This window comes from Curcuma longa, chromosome 7 (genome assembly GCF_044706935.1).
Source record: "Curcuma longa cultivar G26 ecotype Majalengka, Jawa Barat chromosome 7, ITB_CL_G26_1.1, whole genome shotgun sequence".
Classification (NCBI taxonomy): Eukaryota; Viridiplantae; Streptophyta; class Magnoliopsida; order Zingiberales; family Zingiberaceae; genus Curcuma; species Curcuma longa.
In genome coordinates, this window is record NC_133867.1 from 6,692,045 (window position 1) to 6,708,484 (window position 16,440).

Here is a 16,440-nt window from a genome sequence, read left to right on the forward strand (position 1 = left end):
CTGAAATTCTCCCTGATGATTATGATTTTTCTTCGCATTACACATCAAAGTATATATATACCGTCCATGGCCTCCTCCAAGTAAACGCCCCTCTTTTGTTTGATGTGAAGTGTGAGGACTGTAGCCATTAAACAAACACCTGTCGGGCATCATATCGCACTGCACCAGCCACCAAGAAGAAGTTAAGAGAGCATGAGGCACTGTGGCCCCCCTGCAAACGAAATAGGAAGCAAAGGAACCTCCTCTTCCTCCTCATCCTCTCGTCCTTCCCTTTTCTCCTCCTCTTGTCCTGTCACCGTGCAACTTCTCTTGTGACCGACCACTCGATCGCCAAAAGAGACCTCATGTCAAGTTAGTTGGGTCGGGTGGCTTAGTAGTAGTGCAGTGGTTTGACTAGTCGAGTTGATTAGATCGATCGAGTAGCGACGTGGTTGCAACACCATGTACAAGTAATTAGCGACCAACCAACTCTAAGATATTTTACTCTAGTAGAATGAAACATCTAAGACATTGACTATTGGACGAGGAATTATTTACGCTTTTGAATTTATTCAGTGGGTGAAATAGAAAAGAGTCATCTACCTCTTAGATTACTTTGGATTTGTAAAGGTCTCAACATTTGAATTATAAAAAAATTAAAATAATACAAGGTCTTTATTAATGTGGTGAAGTGATAAAACACTGTGGAGAATAAATAAGATAATCAAAGTTTGAATTTGATTTTAGACGAAGGTTGATGCTCCCAATTTACTTGGTAGGTGGCAAAGGAGCTCTCGGGACATGATTAAGTTGGTTACTATGAGATAGATTTATTGAAATGGATAAGGATTGAATCTCTGTGAAGCCGAAGCAATACCCTCTCCCGTAATAATAAAGAATTGATCTCAATGAAGCAAAGATAATGCCGCAATGCCTTCTTTCGTAGTAGCCAACTGCAATTTCTTAATTTACCTCCTCACATATAGTCATAGGACTTTATACATCTATCCTTAGAGTATAGCTGAATTGATTACGATAGAACATAGTTGCAGAAGAGGACAATGAGTTCGAATTTTGTCGAAGAGATTCAATTGATTTACCGAAGCTGAGACAATACCCTACTCAACTGTAGTTTCTGACTTCCTCACAGTGATATATATGATCGTATAATTGACTGTGATGATCGCAATTCCATCTTTTGTAGAAGAAATTTAAAAATATTAGAAAAAAATATTTTTTTTTAATATTATTATAATCATAACTGAGTTATAATTATTCTAAATAATTTAAAAATATTATATATGAAGTAGTAGTATTATATATTTAAATATTTTTATCGACTTAATTAAAATTATTTTTAATTTATTATAACAGTATAATTTTAAAATTATTTTTGATTGATTTAAATAATTCTAGTTAAATTAATAATAAATAGTAATTTTAACCATATTAAATTTAAAAAAATATTAAACTAATGTTATGGCGGGATTTATAATGCAAATTTATTGTACTACTGGGAGATGTGTATAATAATTTCGAAAATATCAGGGTGCTATGTGCTAAAGTGAAACTCTTCCTTCCCCACCACACACTCAACCACCGTCAGCGACCCCGCCTTCGTCATCGCGTCTCGAAGGAGATGCGGATGAGGGCGAGCGAGGCGACCGTCGAGCCCTAGAGATCTGGATCTACCATGTCGGCCTGCGCCGGACTGGGCCGTCCTCTGCGGAACCGCCCCGCCATGATGCGCCTCCGGAGCTCCCGCCACGCCCTCCCGCCGGCCGCGCTGCGTGGCTGCGCCCCTCGAATCCGCTGCGTCCTCGACCATGTCGCCGCTCGAATAGCCGCCTCTTCTCCCCCGATCGGGTCCGTCCTCGCCGCGGGAAACGCGATAGCCGCCGCGGCCTCGGCCGCTGGCGGTACCGGGGCGGCGCACGCGGCGGTGGGGTCCACGCTCGCGCAGGTAGCTGTGACGGCCGTCGCCATCGCCTCCGGCGCGTGCCTCTCCACAAAGGTCGATTTCTTGTGGCCGAGGGTGAAAGAGCGACCCGGTGTGGTTCCCTTGCTCCCATCTTTTGGTTTGCCTAGTTACTCTTTTGATCTTGGTTTGGTTGTGGAAATGGGCTTACTTCCTCACTCTCTAGTTCGATATTCTAATCTATTGATTATGGAGTGCCATTGAGCTTGAGAATTCAAATGTCCATTGGTGTATTTACAAGAATGGACTGAAATTGAGAAGAAATCTGTGGAAAATCAACAGAAAAAGGATGAGAGTGTTTAAATTGGCTGACTTAATACTACGGTGCATACAAAGGATTGATACACATTGGTTCTATACCTACAATTTCATAGCAATATACAGTCATTTATTGATATTTCTGTTCTGCTCAAGCTTTTTAATATTATCACCCTAACCTGATATGCCTATATTGTTATAGTCCATGCTTAGACCAGAATTAACACTATTGAAGTGGGGTGAAATCCATTCTTATCCAAAAATGGAATAATCAGTTGGAAGAGGGACATCTCCTCTTGGTATATAGAGACTAACCTGCTACATTCTTCTTTGTGGACCTATGGAAAATCCTAGCTTCAACATCCTCCATAGACTACTGCATCGGTCCTTGTGGGATTGTTGTTTTAGAACATCCTAGGTCCAGCATGTCCCCTCATGGTCATCATTACTTGGATGCATGAGTTTGACTCTAATACAATGTTGAAGTGGGACTGTGGGAGCATATTTGTCCTAAAATGACTAGTTACTTGGGAGGGGCACACCTCTTAATTATAAATTTCAAGGACAACCCTGATTGTTTGTTTGAGACTATGGGCGTGGACCATCCTAGCTTCGACATGTATGCCATCCTTGAGTATTCAAGACTATGGGTGTGGACCATGCTAGCTTCAACATTAACCAAACTGAAAATCTGAACCATTGAGAGGTTTTGACTTAAAAACCTTTATTAGAACCAATTGTTTCAAATTTTAATCGATCAATTGGTCTTTCTATTTCAGATTTTCTAGTCTGAGATGTTGAGTGAGACCAGTCGAAGAAGAGAAAACTATCATTTGTCATTTTTCTAAACTCTAAAAGAAACTATATAGTATATGCTCTAACAAATATCTGTACTGGTTTGTTTTAGTTAACTACAACTTTAAAGACCACCCAGTCACTACTTTTTTGATAAATTTGAAGTACAATACAGGTAAACTAACAGTTTTTTCTTCTATTGAGTGAGATTGATAAGTATATTTGGAATATCTCAACCATAAGATGTAAACAAAACTGATAATTGTGTTGGACATGAAATCATTGCATTACAAACTATTCAAACCTGGGACTATTTTTCACACTTTTATCAGCAATATGTTCTAATATCTCTTTTGGAATTTACCGACGGAAACATCTTGATGTTCTATGGTGCTGCTAGGTTCTAGCACACGTGATGCAACAATCTTGAAAATTAGAAGCATTGTTAGAGTTTCTGACATGACCTGAAATTAACAAGCATTGCACATTATTTGTTTCAAAAAGTAGTTAATAAATTTTCTGGTTACTTTATGCTGGCTGCAATTGTCTTTATGCTAGGATTTATGCACCTAACAATCTTCGTGAAAGAATACAGATTAATTTGATATCTATTTATGAAGGATGAAACCCTGTCGTTTGTAATGGTATTTTCTTTTTTGCCTTTAACACACTGCTGGATTTCCTCATTCTATTCTTTGATGCAGATACTCTAATACTAGAAGGAGTAGATGTAACAGGATACCCAATCTTTAAAGAAATAAAGGTTCTCTGTCTGAGCTTCTAGTACATTTGTTATCTAGATTCTTCATAATTATCCTTTGTTTGGTTCTCCAGGTGCAGAAAGCTATTGCATTTGCTAGCACAGCACATTTAACTCAATTCAGGAAAACAGGAGAGCCTTATGTTACGCATTGCATTCATACAGGAAAGATTTTAGCTGCTTTAGTCCCAATGGGTGGAGACAGGGTATATAGATTCCTTTGATGCCTCTAATCATGCTTATCTTTTCATCAAGGATCTATACTTATTGTAGATGTGAAATTGTCATTGGTTCTTTCTTTTGTATGTACTGATTATAGTGAATCTATCGCAGGCAGTGAACACAGTTGTAGCTGGCATACTACACGATGTAATTGATGACACATTAGAAAACCTCAGGACCATTGAGAAAGAGTTTGGTGATGATGTGGCGCATTTAGTTGCCGGCGTTTCAAAATTAAGCTATATAAACCAGGCATGCACTAGATCATTGATTTTTTTTTTAAGTGTAAATATTTGTCAGGTATTACATTACATTTTTTACATACCCCTAGGACACCGATAGCATTAAATGCAGGAGAACTTGCTAAAATGTACAAGTGCTGAAAACAGATTTCAAAGTTTATTTTGAATATTGATACAAAAATAGAAGTGCTGCATTGAGAAAGTAGTGAAGTTAAGCTGTTTGACTATTGATTTAATTAATTGTAGTTGTGATATGTAGTTGTTGAAGAAAAGTTTAAAGATGTCATTTCCAACATCTGTGCAATGCAACTAATGTTATACTGTACAAGAATCCATATGACTTTTAATGGGAATAAAATTGTTGGCAATTATGCACAACCTAACCAAAAGGTTAGAGTTGCATATCAACATGGTGATTTGATGATTGACCGTATTTCAAAATGGTCAAAGAAGTTTATGTGGCATTTTTTATTTGTCTATTCAATCTGAGGCAAGTGATTGTATTAGGCAAAACCACTTAGGATTACTGCTTAGTGTGATAAAAAAGCTTGAGTCTAATATTTTACTTCCAGATAGGTACACCAGTTATGGGGTTATTTGGTCTTCATAATCATACCCTCTGAAACCTTTCAAATAACATTGGTAGGGTTTTTCTTACTACACGAGCTTAAGGCTTTGGTAACATACCATTAAGTGTTTCACATCCGCATGTATGTACATTGCCTTTGGAGAGATGAAAAAAATCAGGAAAAGATGACCATCTGCCGGGGCACAAGCTTTTTGTTAGCCACTTTGGATAAAACTAAAGTTGTAAACCTTGCTGCCGCATGTTAGATGTTTAACAAACTTATATAAAGAAACATGAATCTGTGATCCGTCTACTAGAACTTGGCTAGAACTGATAAGCCTCATTCATATGCTCATTAAATTTCAATTATATATTTTCATGCATTAATATAATCAATTGGGCTCAAATATCTTGTCAATGAACGTCTTTGTTGATGCTTTTTTTTTCTTTTGATGGTTAAATTAGAGGTCATGAATTTCCTTTGATTTAAAATAGAGAGAAAATTCATAAAATACCATCCAAACTTTATGATACCATTTATTTTATTCTCAGAATTTAGATATTATTAAGATACATTCTAGAATTTCTCTGCTTTCTCCGTTTATTCCCCAGGAGAGTTCAGATGGTGTTCAAATTAGAATGTGTGCTAAAGTAACCGAGTGAGTACGTACACCACATCTGTTTGCATTATAATGAACTATACTAACTTGAAAATCCTTAAGCTGAGCCACGGTGTTTTTGGAAATATGTTCTTCGAGTTGACCATGGTGGTATCCAATTTGTATATGAAGCACAAATTAAGCCGATCCATCTTGAGCAATTAAATTCTGTTGAACACATGCATGTAATCATGTATGCACAATCATTTTTGAAACTTGTTCGACTGTGGTATTTAAAACTTGATGTAGCTACAACCTATGTTACTTTGCTATCTTTGTTAGGGAAGCCTGAACTTTTTGTGTCTAGCAACAACTATTCTGATTCTAACACCAAATAATTTAAGTACACCTGTCTGGCTCAGGACTTGCCCTTGTGAATAATGGTGCATATAGGCTTTTTCTGGGATCCTGTGCTACAGAGAGAAATTTTTATATTTTAACTTCTTGCTTATTATCAGCATCTGTGCTGTGCAGCTGTTGCGAAGACATCGGCGTGAAAGCATAAATCAAAATACCCTTAGTTCTGAAGAGGTGATGCATGCTTGTCTCTTATATGCATTCTTTTCCCTAGGGAATGTGAAATTTAAGTTCTGGGATTCTACTTAATCTTCATCATGGAAGATGGTTTTTGCGTTTTGTAATGTATTGCATTTATTAGTGCCACAAACATTTTCAATTTGAAATATTATACATTTTAAGATAGTCTTTGTTCTGAAAATTTGTGTACCATTCACATTGTGTTGTTTTCTATTCCATGAATATACAGGTAGGTTCTCTCTGAACATTGTATTTAGTTCTATTGCAAAAATGGAATAGAAATCCAAGTTCTCCTATTAACTTGAGGATGTTCTTTTCTTACTTCACTTTGTTCTAGATGCTTGTTCAAACCTCAAAATAAAGGTTTAGATAAACTTGTTTATTTCGGATTAGTTTCCATAGGAGTTTCCTAGCCTCGTTTATAATTAATTTCCACTATACTTACATTATTGTTTTATTTTGAGAAGAAATTGTTGGTGCAATCAGCCTTCAGGGTTTTGATGATGTAAATGCTAAATTTTCTGGTGTACAAGAAGACAAAACTTTACTTTTTTTTCTTAATTCTTTGCCTTTGTATCATGGCAACTAGCAAGTTGCTATACTCTAAGGTTGTATTTCCCAGGAGTGATAGATAATGGGGTTGGAAGAAATGTCCTTAGGGAAAGAAAGTCAGTGGCAGAGCTGTGGCAGAGTGATTTCTACATCTTGTTCCTCGAGGGGGAAAGAAACATGTAGAATTTTCTTCACATTGTTTCCTTGGAGGGAAAGAAAGAGGGCAAGGAGGTTATCTTAGTAATTTCACTTTTCAAAAACATAAAAGAATACAAAAATATACTAAATTAAGTATTGATAAATATTTTATATTATTTCTTTTAAAACAACTTGTCATAGTTGGTTATGGCCACTTCCCACCCAATTCGAAGAGAAGCCAGATAGGGAAAATGGAAAAAAATCTCTTCTCTCCCTCCCTTTCTTTCCAAAGAAACATAGGAAAACCCTTCTCTTACCCCACTTTCCTGATCCCCTCTTTCTTTCCCCAAGTCTTATCACTGTAAGAAACACACCATAACTTTCAGTGTAAAGGAATGCTCTATCTTTTACAATCTTTATATTGCATTGATTTTAGTAGGAAATGTACTTGGAATCTCGGACTAGACAACTCTAGTAGTGAAGAAAGAGCAAGCATCTACACGTGTATGTACACATGCATATGCACACAATAGTCATAAAAAAAATTAAAAATAAAAATATAGAAATACATATAATAATTCATCATGAGCTTATTGTAGAAATATATATACAATGCATTGCTTGATGTTATTATTGTGATCTTAAACATCACATTTGAAATACATGTCAACCTACATTGTTTTGCCTATTGATCTCTTTGATATATTACATAGTTGTTTAGCATCTTAACCTATTGCAGGCGAATAAGCTACGGGTTATGCTTTTGGGAATGGTTGATGATCCACGTGTTGTCCTCATCAAGTTGGCAGATCGTTTACATAACATGCGAACAATGTATGTTTTTTTACTAGACATTTTCTTAAATTTTTAATCCCAAGTGCTTCTTGTACTAACGTGTTAATGGTTCCTTTTCACTTCACTTCTTTGTCCTCTTTTTGTGGACATGGTAGGCTAATGGGGCTATCAGTTAGAATATTTGTACCACATATGACTCAATTTAGTTTTCATATTGTAAGAAGGGGAGCCTTGGTGCAACGATAAAGTTGTTGTTGTGTGACCTAAAAGTCATGGGTTCGAGTCTCGGAAATAACTTTTTGCAAAGCAAGATAAAGCTATGTACAATAGATCCTTTCCTGGGACTCCGCATTGGTAGGATTTTTGTGCACCGGGCTACCCTTTATTATAAGATGGGATAAAATGCATGGTAGCTTGAGTTCCACTCTCCCTAGACGTGTATCACTTTGTGTCGTGATATATGCCTTTATTCCCCATACACATTTTGGCCATTGTGGGTAGAAGGGAGGATGTTTTATTAGTCCAATGAACATGGGATTCATTGAGTGCACTGAGTAGCCATGCATGCTGAATACACATAATCCATACTTCTAGATACGAAGGAAACTATTCTTTCTGATAGATCAATTTTATTCATTGGTCGAGCTAAATAATTTTCAAGAACAGATTTCTCCTCTTACACCTTTTAGAATTTTCAACATTGCAAAATTTGTGATGTTGAAATCTATTTGCTCTTGTTCTGGCTTATGCCATATATTCAACTCTTTGTCATGTCAAAACATCTGGTCAAAGTCAATCCTTCTAGAGGAATTTGGAGTCATGTTTGATTCTTTTTTGTCCCAGATATCTCAAGCAATACTTGTTATTGTACTCAAGTTTTCAGTTTTTGTTGATTCTTTCAGCTATGCTTTGTCAACGCCCAAAGCTCAAGCAGTTGCCCAAGAGACATTGGCAGTTTGGTGTTCTCTTGCATCTAGATTGGGTGTTTGGGCTTTAAAAGCTGAACTGGAGGATTTATGCTTTGCAGTCCTTCAGGTCTGTTATTTCTTTTTATTAATATGCATTTTGGAATCACAAAGTGTTCAAAAAGGGACTGCTGAGTTGATAAATCTCCCAACTGTACATAATGACGATAGTTTTATGTCTCAATTTTCACACTTTCTATTTTTGTTTGTGTACTCAAATCACTGAAAAGCGTCCATGATGAATCTCAAGTGTTTAACCACTAAGACTTAAAACACCCCACTTCCTGCTCAACTGATGCTGGAATCCAATGCAAAAATAAAATTTTCTCCTCTTGTTGTGCTAAGTATATGCGGAACCACTAAGACAATAATATGAGCCAAACAATATGAAGTATAATGACATGCTAGTACGTTCAGGGCAAGTCGTGTACATACAAGTAACATAAAATAACAACAAAATTCACAATTCATGGAAGTTGAGCATCCTGAAAAGAATCAACTTTTTCTCTACCGATCTTTAGAGTAGACTAAATATGGTAACATGTTTTTTTTTCCTTCTACTATTTAAAGAATTTCTTGAAGGGGAGCCTTGACGCAACGTTAAAATTGCTGCCATGTAATTTTGAGGCCATGGGTTCGAGTCGCGGAAACAATGTGATCCGACCCTTCCTCGGGACCCTGTACTGGCGGGAGCTTCGTGCACCGGACTACCCTTTGTTATTTAAAGAATTTTCTAAAAATGATTTTTGTGGCTAATTGTGGTGAGATACACCATGATGTGATTTTGTAATCTCAAATTTACTTCTTACATAATTCAGTAGGTATTCTAAATGTCTTAATGTTATAATGCCCCATCTTAATCTTGTGCAGCCACAAACATTCAGGATGATACGAGCTGAGCTTGCCTCAATGTGGGCTCCAGGTAATAAATCTCGACAGTTAAGGAGACTATCTACAAAGGCCGACCTTCCCCACTCAAAAGATGACTGCACAATATTACCTGAAAACTGGTCTGTTGAAACCAATGAAGAAAGAGAAAATATGAAGGTAAGTATGAAACTACGAATTGCAGGAACTTATAAGTTCTGGATGTGATGCTTCTGACAAACAACTTGAAACTTCGAAGCTAAGTTGTAGATGTACAATATGTGGGGCCATATGTACCAACTAGATACTATTGTATAGAGTTTTGATGTTAAAATAATCTAGTTATCTGACTTTGCATGTTCTATTAATCGACTGATTTTTCTTTTCTTTTTCCCTTTCATACTTTTGTTCACTAGAAACTTTGGTCGTCCAATGTAATTTGCACTAATATTTGATAAGTGCATTTTTTAAAAGTATTTTACTACAAAAAATGAAGTCAAACATTGTAAGTTTCTTGAAGCATACATAGAGCATGCTTTTAGGTCTTTTACAGCCATGTCACTTCACAGTAAATTCTAACTTACATTAACAGTTAGTGTTGTGCCTACAGGATCTTCTACAAGCTGTCCTGCCATTCGATCTATTGCTGGACAGGAGAAAGCGTGCAAACTTTCTTAATAATCTGAGGAAATGCTCAGAATCACCTGATAGGATGACCAAGGATATCAGTGACTCTATCATTGCTTTATCATCTTTAGCAGTTTGTGAGGAAGCACTTGAAAGAGAGTTGCTTATATCCACCTCGTAAGATTTGTTTCTGTTGTACTATGACTAACTGGTTTGTGTTTTCTGATGTATTTAATTATTCCTTCCATTCAACTTTATGCATGGGCTTTGTCATAATTTTTATCCTAGTGCATTATCTAACTAGATAGTGACATTCTTTACTGCTCAGCTACATACCAGGAATGGAGGTATCTCTATCTAGTCGGCTCAAAAGCTTGTATAGTGTCTATTCCAAGGTACATCCATGTCTGATTATAGATCTTGAGTAAGCACATTTTCTTTCTTTTCCTTTTGTAAAAAATTCCTCTACAAGTGTGCATGTGACCTTCTTGACGCATGGTATAACTTTTCTTATTCCTACAATAATTTTCTTGATTACTATCAGTTATCTTCATAATTTAGTATTATAAGGATGAAGAATTGGAAATGACCAATCTATGGATGTACATGGATGTATTTTTGGATAGACATACGATAAGTTGGTGAAACTGTTTTTCATATAAGATTTATCCTACCTCAGATAGTTCAGAGTGTGTATAGTTAAAACATTGAGCCTTGCGTCCCATCCATAATTGGAGTAATTTATTCCTCAAGTTTCTTACAATGCTGCCCAGCAATTTTTATATGATAACAAAATAAGATCACTTTATTACCTTCCATTTGGGCTGGTTCTGATAGTGTTTCCAACAAATATTAGACCAAATATATCATTATGCTCTGTAATGCCCGTCTCAGGACAACTATCTTTTTTACATGTTAGTTTCTCCACTCCATGTGCATGCCGAAATGGATTTGACATGCCAACACTTCTATTTAACTGTAACCAATCAATTCCAACTATTATTTTTTCTAGTCAAGTTTCCTGTTATAAATTAGTTGTCATTTTTCTTTTTCCTGTTTTAAAAAAGATGAGACGTAAAGGTGTTGGCATCAAGCAAATCTATGATGCTCGTGCACTAAGGGTAATTGTTGGAGATAAAAATGGGAAGCTGCATGGACCTGCTGTCAAGAACTGCTACAACCTTCTTGAAATTGTACATAAGTAAGTTATAAAATTACTTGCCTGCTAAACCATCTATGTTATTTTGTATAGTATCAAGCACTTGAACATAATTCATATATAGCTCATATGAACTCCCTCTCTTCTCCAAGATCATTATCTAATGTTTCCTTTTTTTATTTTTAGTCTTCATTTGTTACTTTACTTTCTTGAGAACTTTTTCATGAGTCTTATTATGGTTCTTGTGCAATCTCAGCTTATTCACTTAACTTGGTGCATAAATTCATCAATCTTTTCTTAATGTTATTGGACATGTTTAAATTTGTTTAAATGGATTTTCACATTCTAGTAACTGTTGGACATGGTTTATTGATAACTTTTTATATCTTCCACCTTCCTACAGGCTCTGGACTCCAATTGATGGTGAATTTGATGACTATATTATCAATCCTAAGCCCAGTGGTTATCAGGTAAATTTTGTTAAATTTATATCTTAATGGTAGGTTTAGTTAATCAACTGCAATTCTGCATAATACTTCTCAACAAGCTTTAAAAATTACATTGAGCAATCCATTCTTCTAGATGTGAACTTCCATTGATAAAATCATTATATTATAGTCATATTATAGGTTTTTATATAGATAAATTGCACAGTTGTGACCCATTGAAATTCCTACTTAGAAACATTTAGTTATCTGAAGAGGCTTTTTTTCTTTTCTTTTCTTTTGCAGCACCTGAGGTATTTAGAAGTTTATGCTCATTTGTGAGAATGATATAGCAGATACCTCCATTATTCTCTGGAGTGTATGTCCATGGCCCATTTATATTTGATTTAACTTGCATGTAGGATTTATTTGACATTGATTTTGGGTAGTTAACTAAGTGAAAAAGAGGTTTCGTGAAAGCTGAATGCAATAAAGTAATCAAATGTTTTCTAAATTATCCAGATTGTACCTTTCTCAATCTTACACATTTTTTATTTAAATTTCTTTCAGTCTCTTCATACAGCTGTGCAAGGTTCTGATAACTCACCTTTGGAGGTGCAAATTAGAACACAGGTATTACACATTCATATGTAGATTATTAACAACCTTTGTTAAAATTGATAATTTGCTATCATTTTGACACTTTCTATTTTCCCAAGTAGCGTATGCATGAACATGCAGAATTTGGACTGGCTGCTCATTGGTTATACAAGGAGAACAAGGTGGACCACATCAATACTAGTGATTCCGCTGCTACTCTCTCTCCCTATCAAACAAACGTTTCGGAGGATGTAGTGTATACTCAAGATGAGAGTTCCTGGAAGTACAGTGCTGTTAAAACCGGACATCCTGTCTTAAGGGTAGAGGGGAGTCAACTTCTTGCAGCTGTGGTTGTCAAGTTCAGTGTCTCCTTTTTTTTATCTTGAGTTTTAATTTGTACATTGTTTCACATCTAATGCTATTCTGCGTAACATGGCTATTCCAGCATAGATAATGATGGAAGAGAGCTACTTATTGCTGTGAGCTTTCTTGAAGCGTCTGAAGCTGTAGCTGACAGACGAAGTTCTTCTCAAATGAACCGCTGGGAAATTTTTGCAAAGCTTTATAAAAAGGTTAAGTTTGTGGTATTTTTTCCCTTATCTTTGTTCTGAATTTGGAAAAGATAGGACATACATTATCAGTGTGCATAAGTACCACAAAATCTGACCTTGTGTGCTATATTTGGCTTGGTTTTGCTCCTGGTGATGTGATTGGCCAAGAATATTAAGGCGGTGAAATTCTTTCTAAACCAACGTCACATAAAAAGTTACTTATCTATCCTTTTTATTCAGTTCAGAAAAAAGCTTCCTAAGTGCAAAATGGAAATTGTTAATGCAGTTCGTCAATTTGGTTTAATTTTTGCTGACTTTAATGTTATCTTTAGTAAAGTTGGTTTTTGGTGTGGTTGTATCTGTTTGGATAGTTCATTGTTATTTTCTTCCTTAAAACTCTAGTTGGTTTTGTAGGTTTCTGAGCAATGGTGGTTTGCACCAGGACATGGTGACTGGTGCACATGCCTTGAGAAGTATACATTATGCCGAGATGGGATATTTCATAAGGTGAAGCTCACAGAAACTTACTTTTATTTAACATCACGAATCTAGACAAAGAATACAAAAATGACTAAGTCATGTGAGTTGGTGAAGATCAATAGTTCAGTTCTGCTCTATCTTTTTCTAACACATGCCTCATATTTGATTTTTAGTGCATTAGACTCCCAAACACAGCAATTGAATTTTGCTTTGTATTAAATTTGAAAGAACGAAAACTCGATTTCTCTAACTGATCCATGCATTAAAATTTCTTTGGCATTTTAGAAGTCTTGATTCTATAATTGAAATGGCCTTTTCAAATTCAGAACATCTAAACTTTCTTTAGTTAGCTCTGCCTTCATTGTTAATGCTTCCTCAAATATGAGAAAGGGCCAATTATTTCTATTCCATGACAAATTCATAATATCTATGAGGATGAAAATACATCTGTAATAAGCTAACATCTGCCTAACTGTAGAACTTGTTTTCCTTCTGCAGCAAGATCAGTTCCAGCGTCTATTACCTACTTATATCCAAATAATAGATTTAACCGAGCAAGAGGAAGCTGAGTACTGGATGGTTGTTTCTGCTGTATTCGAGGGGAAAGAGCTTGTCACTGTTCCATCGGTTTCCAACTATGACAAATCTACCTTCAATTCTAGTACCTCTGCTCTTCTCGACGATGAGGTCACCAATAAGGTTAGTAAATATCAACTAGATATCGGAATCTATATAGAATGTGTAAATAGCTTCATATCAGTTTTTGTGTCTTGTAATGCTTTTTGTTTGAAAAAAAAAACAAGTAAAATTATCATGCCTAGATGGAACCTCTTCATGTAGAGTAATTTTTTATGTCTAGCCAGCATCAGTCAATCTTGTCAATGAACTTGAAAAGGGCTACAACATTTCCACTATGTCCCCTATACTCGACGGAAGAAGAAAAGAGAGAAGACAGCTAGGGTCAGGAGGAAGAGGCGAAAGGGAGAGAGAGGTGTCCTCTATCTTGTTTATTGCAAAGGGAGAAGAGAAAGTGAAGATGAGATAAATAACGAAAACATCCCTTTAATTTTATTGTCCCCTGCAATTACAAGGTTAAACTAGTTTTTTCAAACGCTTCCACTCTTCCTAACCTTCCTATCACTTTTGATGGAACCAAATGAGGAAGGAAAGAAACTCAAAATTACTCCATCTTCATCTTCCCGTCTTTACTCTTCTACTAAAGTAGGCAAGCGATCCTTGATCCTTTACTCTTATCCTCTACTTTGGCTTCATTCTTCTCAAGTAGACACGACCTTACGATTACATCACATAGTTTCTCCTATCACACTGTGCTCACTTGGTTTATTATCGATGAAGGTTCATTTTCTGCGTGCGATGCTACAATGGGAAGAACAAGTGTTGATTCAAGCAACTTTGCGGGAGAAGAACCGTCGGTCGAGCATGTACAGTGGATCAAACCACACAGGTCTCGGCGAAGTCGCGATTATACGCTGGCCGCACGGTGAGATAATGAGAATGAAATCTGGTAGCACTGCTGCTGACGCAGCTAGAAGGATAGGCCTGGATGGGAAGCTTGTGCGGGTAAATGGACAGCTCGTGTTGCCTCATACACAACTGAAGGATGGTGATATTATCGAAGTGAGAATGTAAGTATTAGTATCATGTCAAAATTTCCCTCTAAATGAAGGTCACATTGTATCCTCATTCGTCCAAATCAATCAGTAAACTAGATTAACAACTATTAAGCTCTTGTACAAATTCGATATTAGAGGGAAAAAAAAGTTGTACATACTGATAAAGCAATAGAGATAGCTTGTTCAGATGTGGATGCTGCCATTTGTATAAACATCACTAATTGTTTGTTGCAAGTCTGATTCCAACTATTGGAATTTTAACTTGCTGCTTGCAAGTGTACAAAAGGAATTAGGGTGCATTCGATACTGTCGAATGGGATTAGAATGAACTGCAAAATGCAAAGCAAAAGAGAATGTCTCATTCTTTTTTATTTATTTGGTTGTAGTAATGGAATCATGTAAGTAGTAGAATGATTCATTTTATGTTGGATAAGTTTGATCGGTTCATTTTATACCTAACTTGAGTAAGTTTGATTCGGTTGACTGAATTTTTTATTTTATCCATATTTTACTTGTTTTTAACCAAATTAATCAAATTTTTAAATATTATGAAAATTTTACAAATTAATTAGATATTTATAAATTTATTTACTCGGATTATTCGGCCTAACGAATTAATCGATTTTTTTAGAAAAAATAATCTTATTTTTTAATCTTTATTCATCGAATTTGACCCCTAAACTCAACTGGTTATCTATGATTGATCTATATTACTTGCTCAATTGTTCATTTTATTTCTCTATGTTAGTGGTCCATTTGACCTAAGGAATTCACTTGATTTATTTAATAGAGATAAGAGTGAATTCATAATAGATTTATGAAAAGTTTGTTTTTGGAATGATAGTTTACTCACAAATGATGAAGAGATACCAAAGACCATGATATGCATGTTTTATAAGTTTTTTTCAGAAAAAAGTAGTTATGAAAGTCTTTAAATACTCGTATTTATGAAAAACAGGTCTCGAATTTTAAGTTCTGACAAAAATATTTAAATTTTTTATAGTTGTGATTTTTTTATAAGTTATTGAAGAATTTTTAAAATTTATTTTTAATGAATAAGAGTGGTTTATATTTTTTCCGTAATACTTTTATTCACATTAAAAACATGAAAAGTTTAAATTTGAAAATTTTTCAAAATTTAATATTAGTTAAATTTATAATTCTTTATGATTTCTAAAACAATGTGTCATAAACTATTTAATAAAGAAAATTTAGAATAAAATAATACACATTTGTACTTGCGTTTACTGGCTAAAGGGTTAAATTTTAAATAAATCTATGATTTTCACCGCACACGAGATAATAAAAATGATATATAAAGGTGTTGCAGATAAATTAACTTATAGATCAGTTTAACAAGATTTAAAATATATAAAAAAACATTTTCTTTTACACCTAAAAATTAAAATTCAACACGAGGAGTCAATCTACCTGACATAAATCATGATTTTGAGAGCACAAAATAATTGTAAACTAAATTAACTTGCAGCATCTTTTAAGGAAAAAAAAAAATCACAACTAAGATTTATACGAAGAGAAAAATATACACGAAACACCTTTCATAGAAATGTGTTTTAGTAAAATGCCAATTACGAAGGATACATCTTGATAAAACCTGGCCACATCAAAAGTCATCTGCAAAAGTGTGA

General features: G+C 35.2%; 1 protein-coding gene across 1 annotated transcript; it reads left to right on the forward strand.

Moving 5' to 3' along the window:
* The first annotated feature begins 1,578 nt into the window (after nucleotides 1–1,578).
* LOC141832410 (uncharacterized) lies at nucleotides 1,579–14,977 on the forward strand. The gene is made up of 18 exons (XM_074719916.1): nucleotides 1,579–2,030; nucleotides 3,715–3,773; nucleotides 3,845–3,976; nucleotides 4,104–4,244; nucleotides 5,936–5,992; nucleotides 7,428–7,522; nucleotides 8,386–8,518; nucleotides 9,319–9,495; nucleotides 9,926–10,119; nucleotides 10,271–10,337; nucleotides 11,010–11,143; nucleotides 11,505–11,571; nucleotides 12,097–12,159; nucleotides 12,249–12,484; nucleotides 12,572–12,698; nucleotides 13,092–13,184; nucleotides 13,656–13,856; nucleotides 14,514–14,977. The coding sequence occupies exons 1-18, from the start codon at nucleotides 1,673–1,675 to the stop codon at nucleotides 14,805–14,807; spliced, it is 2,628 nt and encodes an 875-aa protein (XP_074576017.1). The 5' UTR covers nucleotides 1,579–1,672; the 3' UTR covers nucleotides 14,808–14,977.
* The last annotated feature ends 1,463 nt before the right edge of the window (nucleotides 14,978–16,440 follow it).

Coding starts and splice junctions, on each gene's coding strand:
- LOC141832410 (XM_074719916.1), top strand. CDS start 1,673: ATGTCGGCCTGCGCCGGACTGGGCCGTCCTCTGCGGAACCGCCCCGCC. Junction 4,245..5,935: donor AATTAAGCTATATAAACCAG/GCATGCACTAGA, acceptor TGTGCTGTGCAG/CTGTTGCGAAGACATCGGCG. Junction 10,338..11,009: donor TGTATAGTGTCTATTCCAAG/GTACATCCATGT, acceptor GTTTTAAAAAAG/ATGAGACGTAAAGGTGTTGG.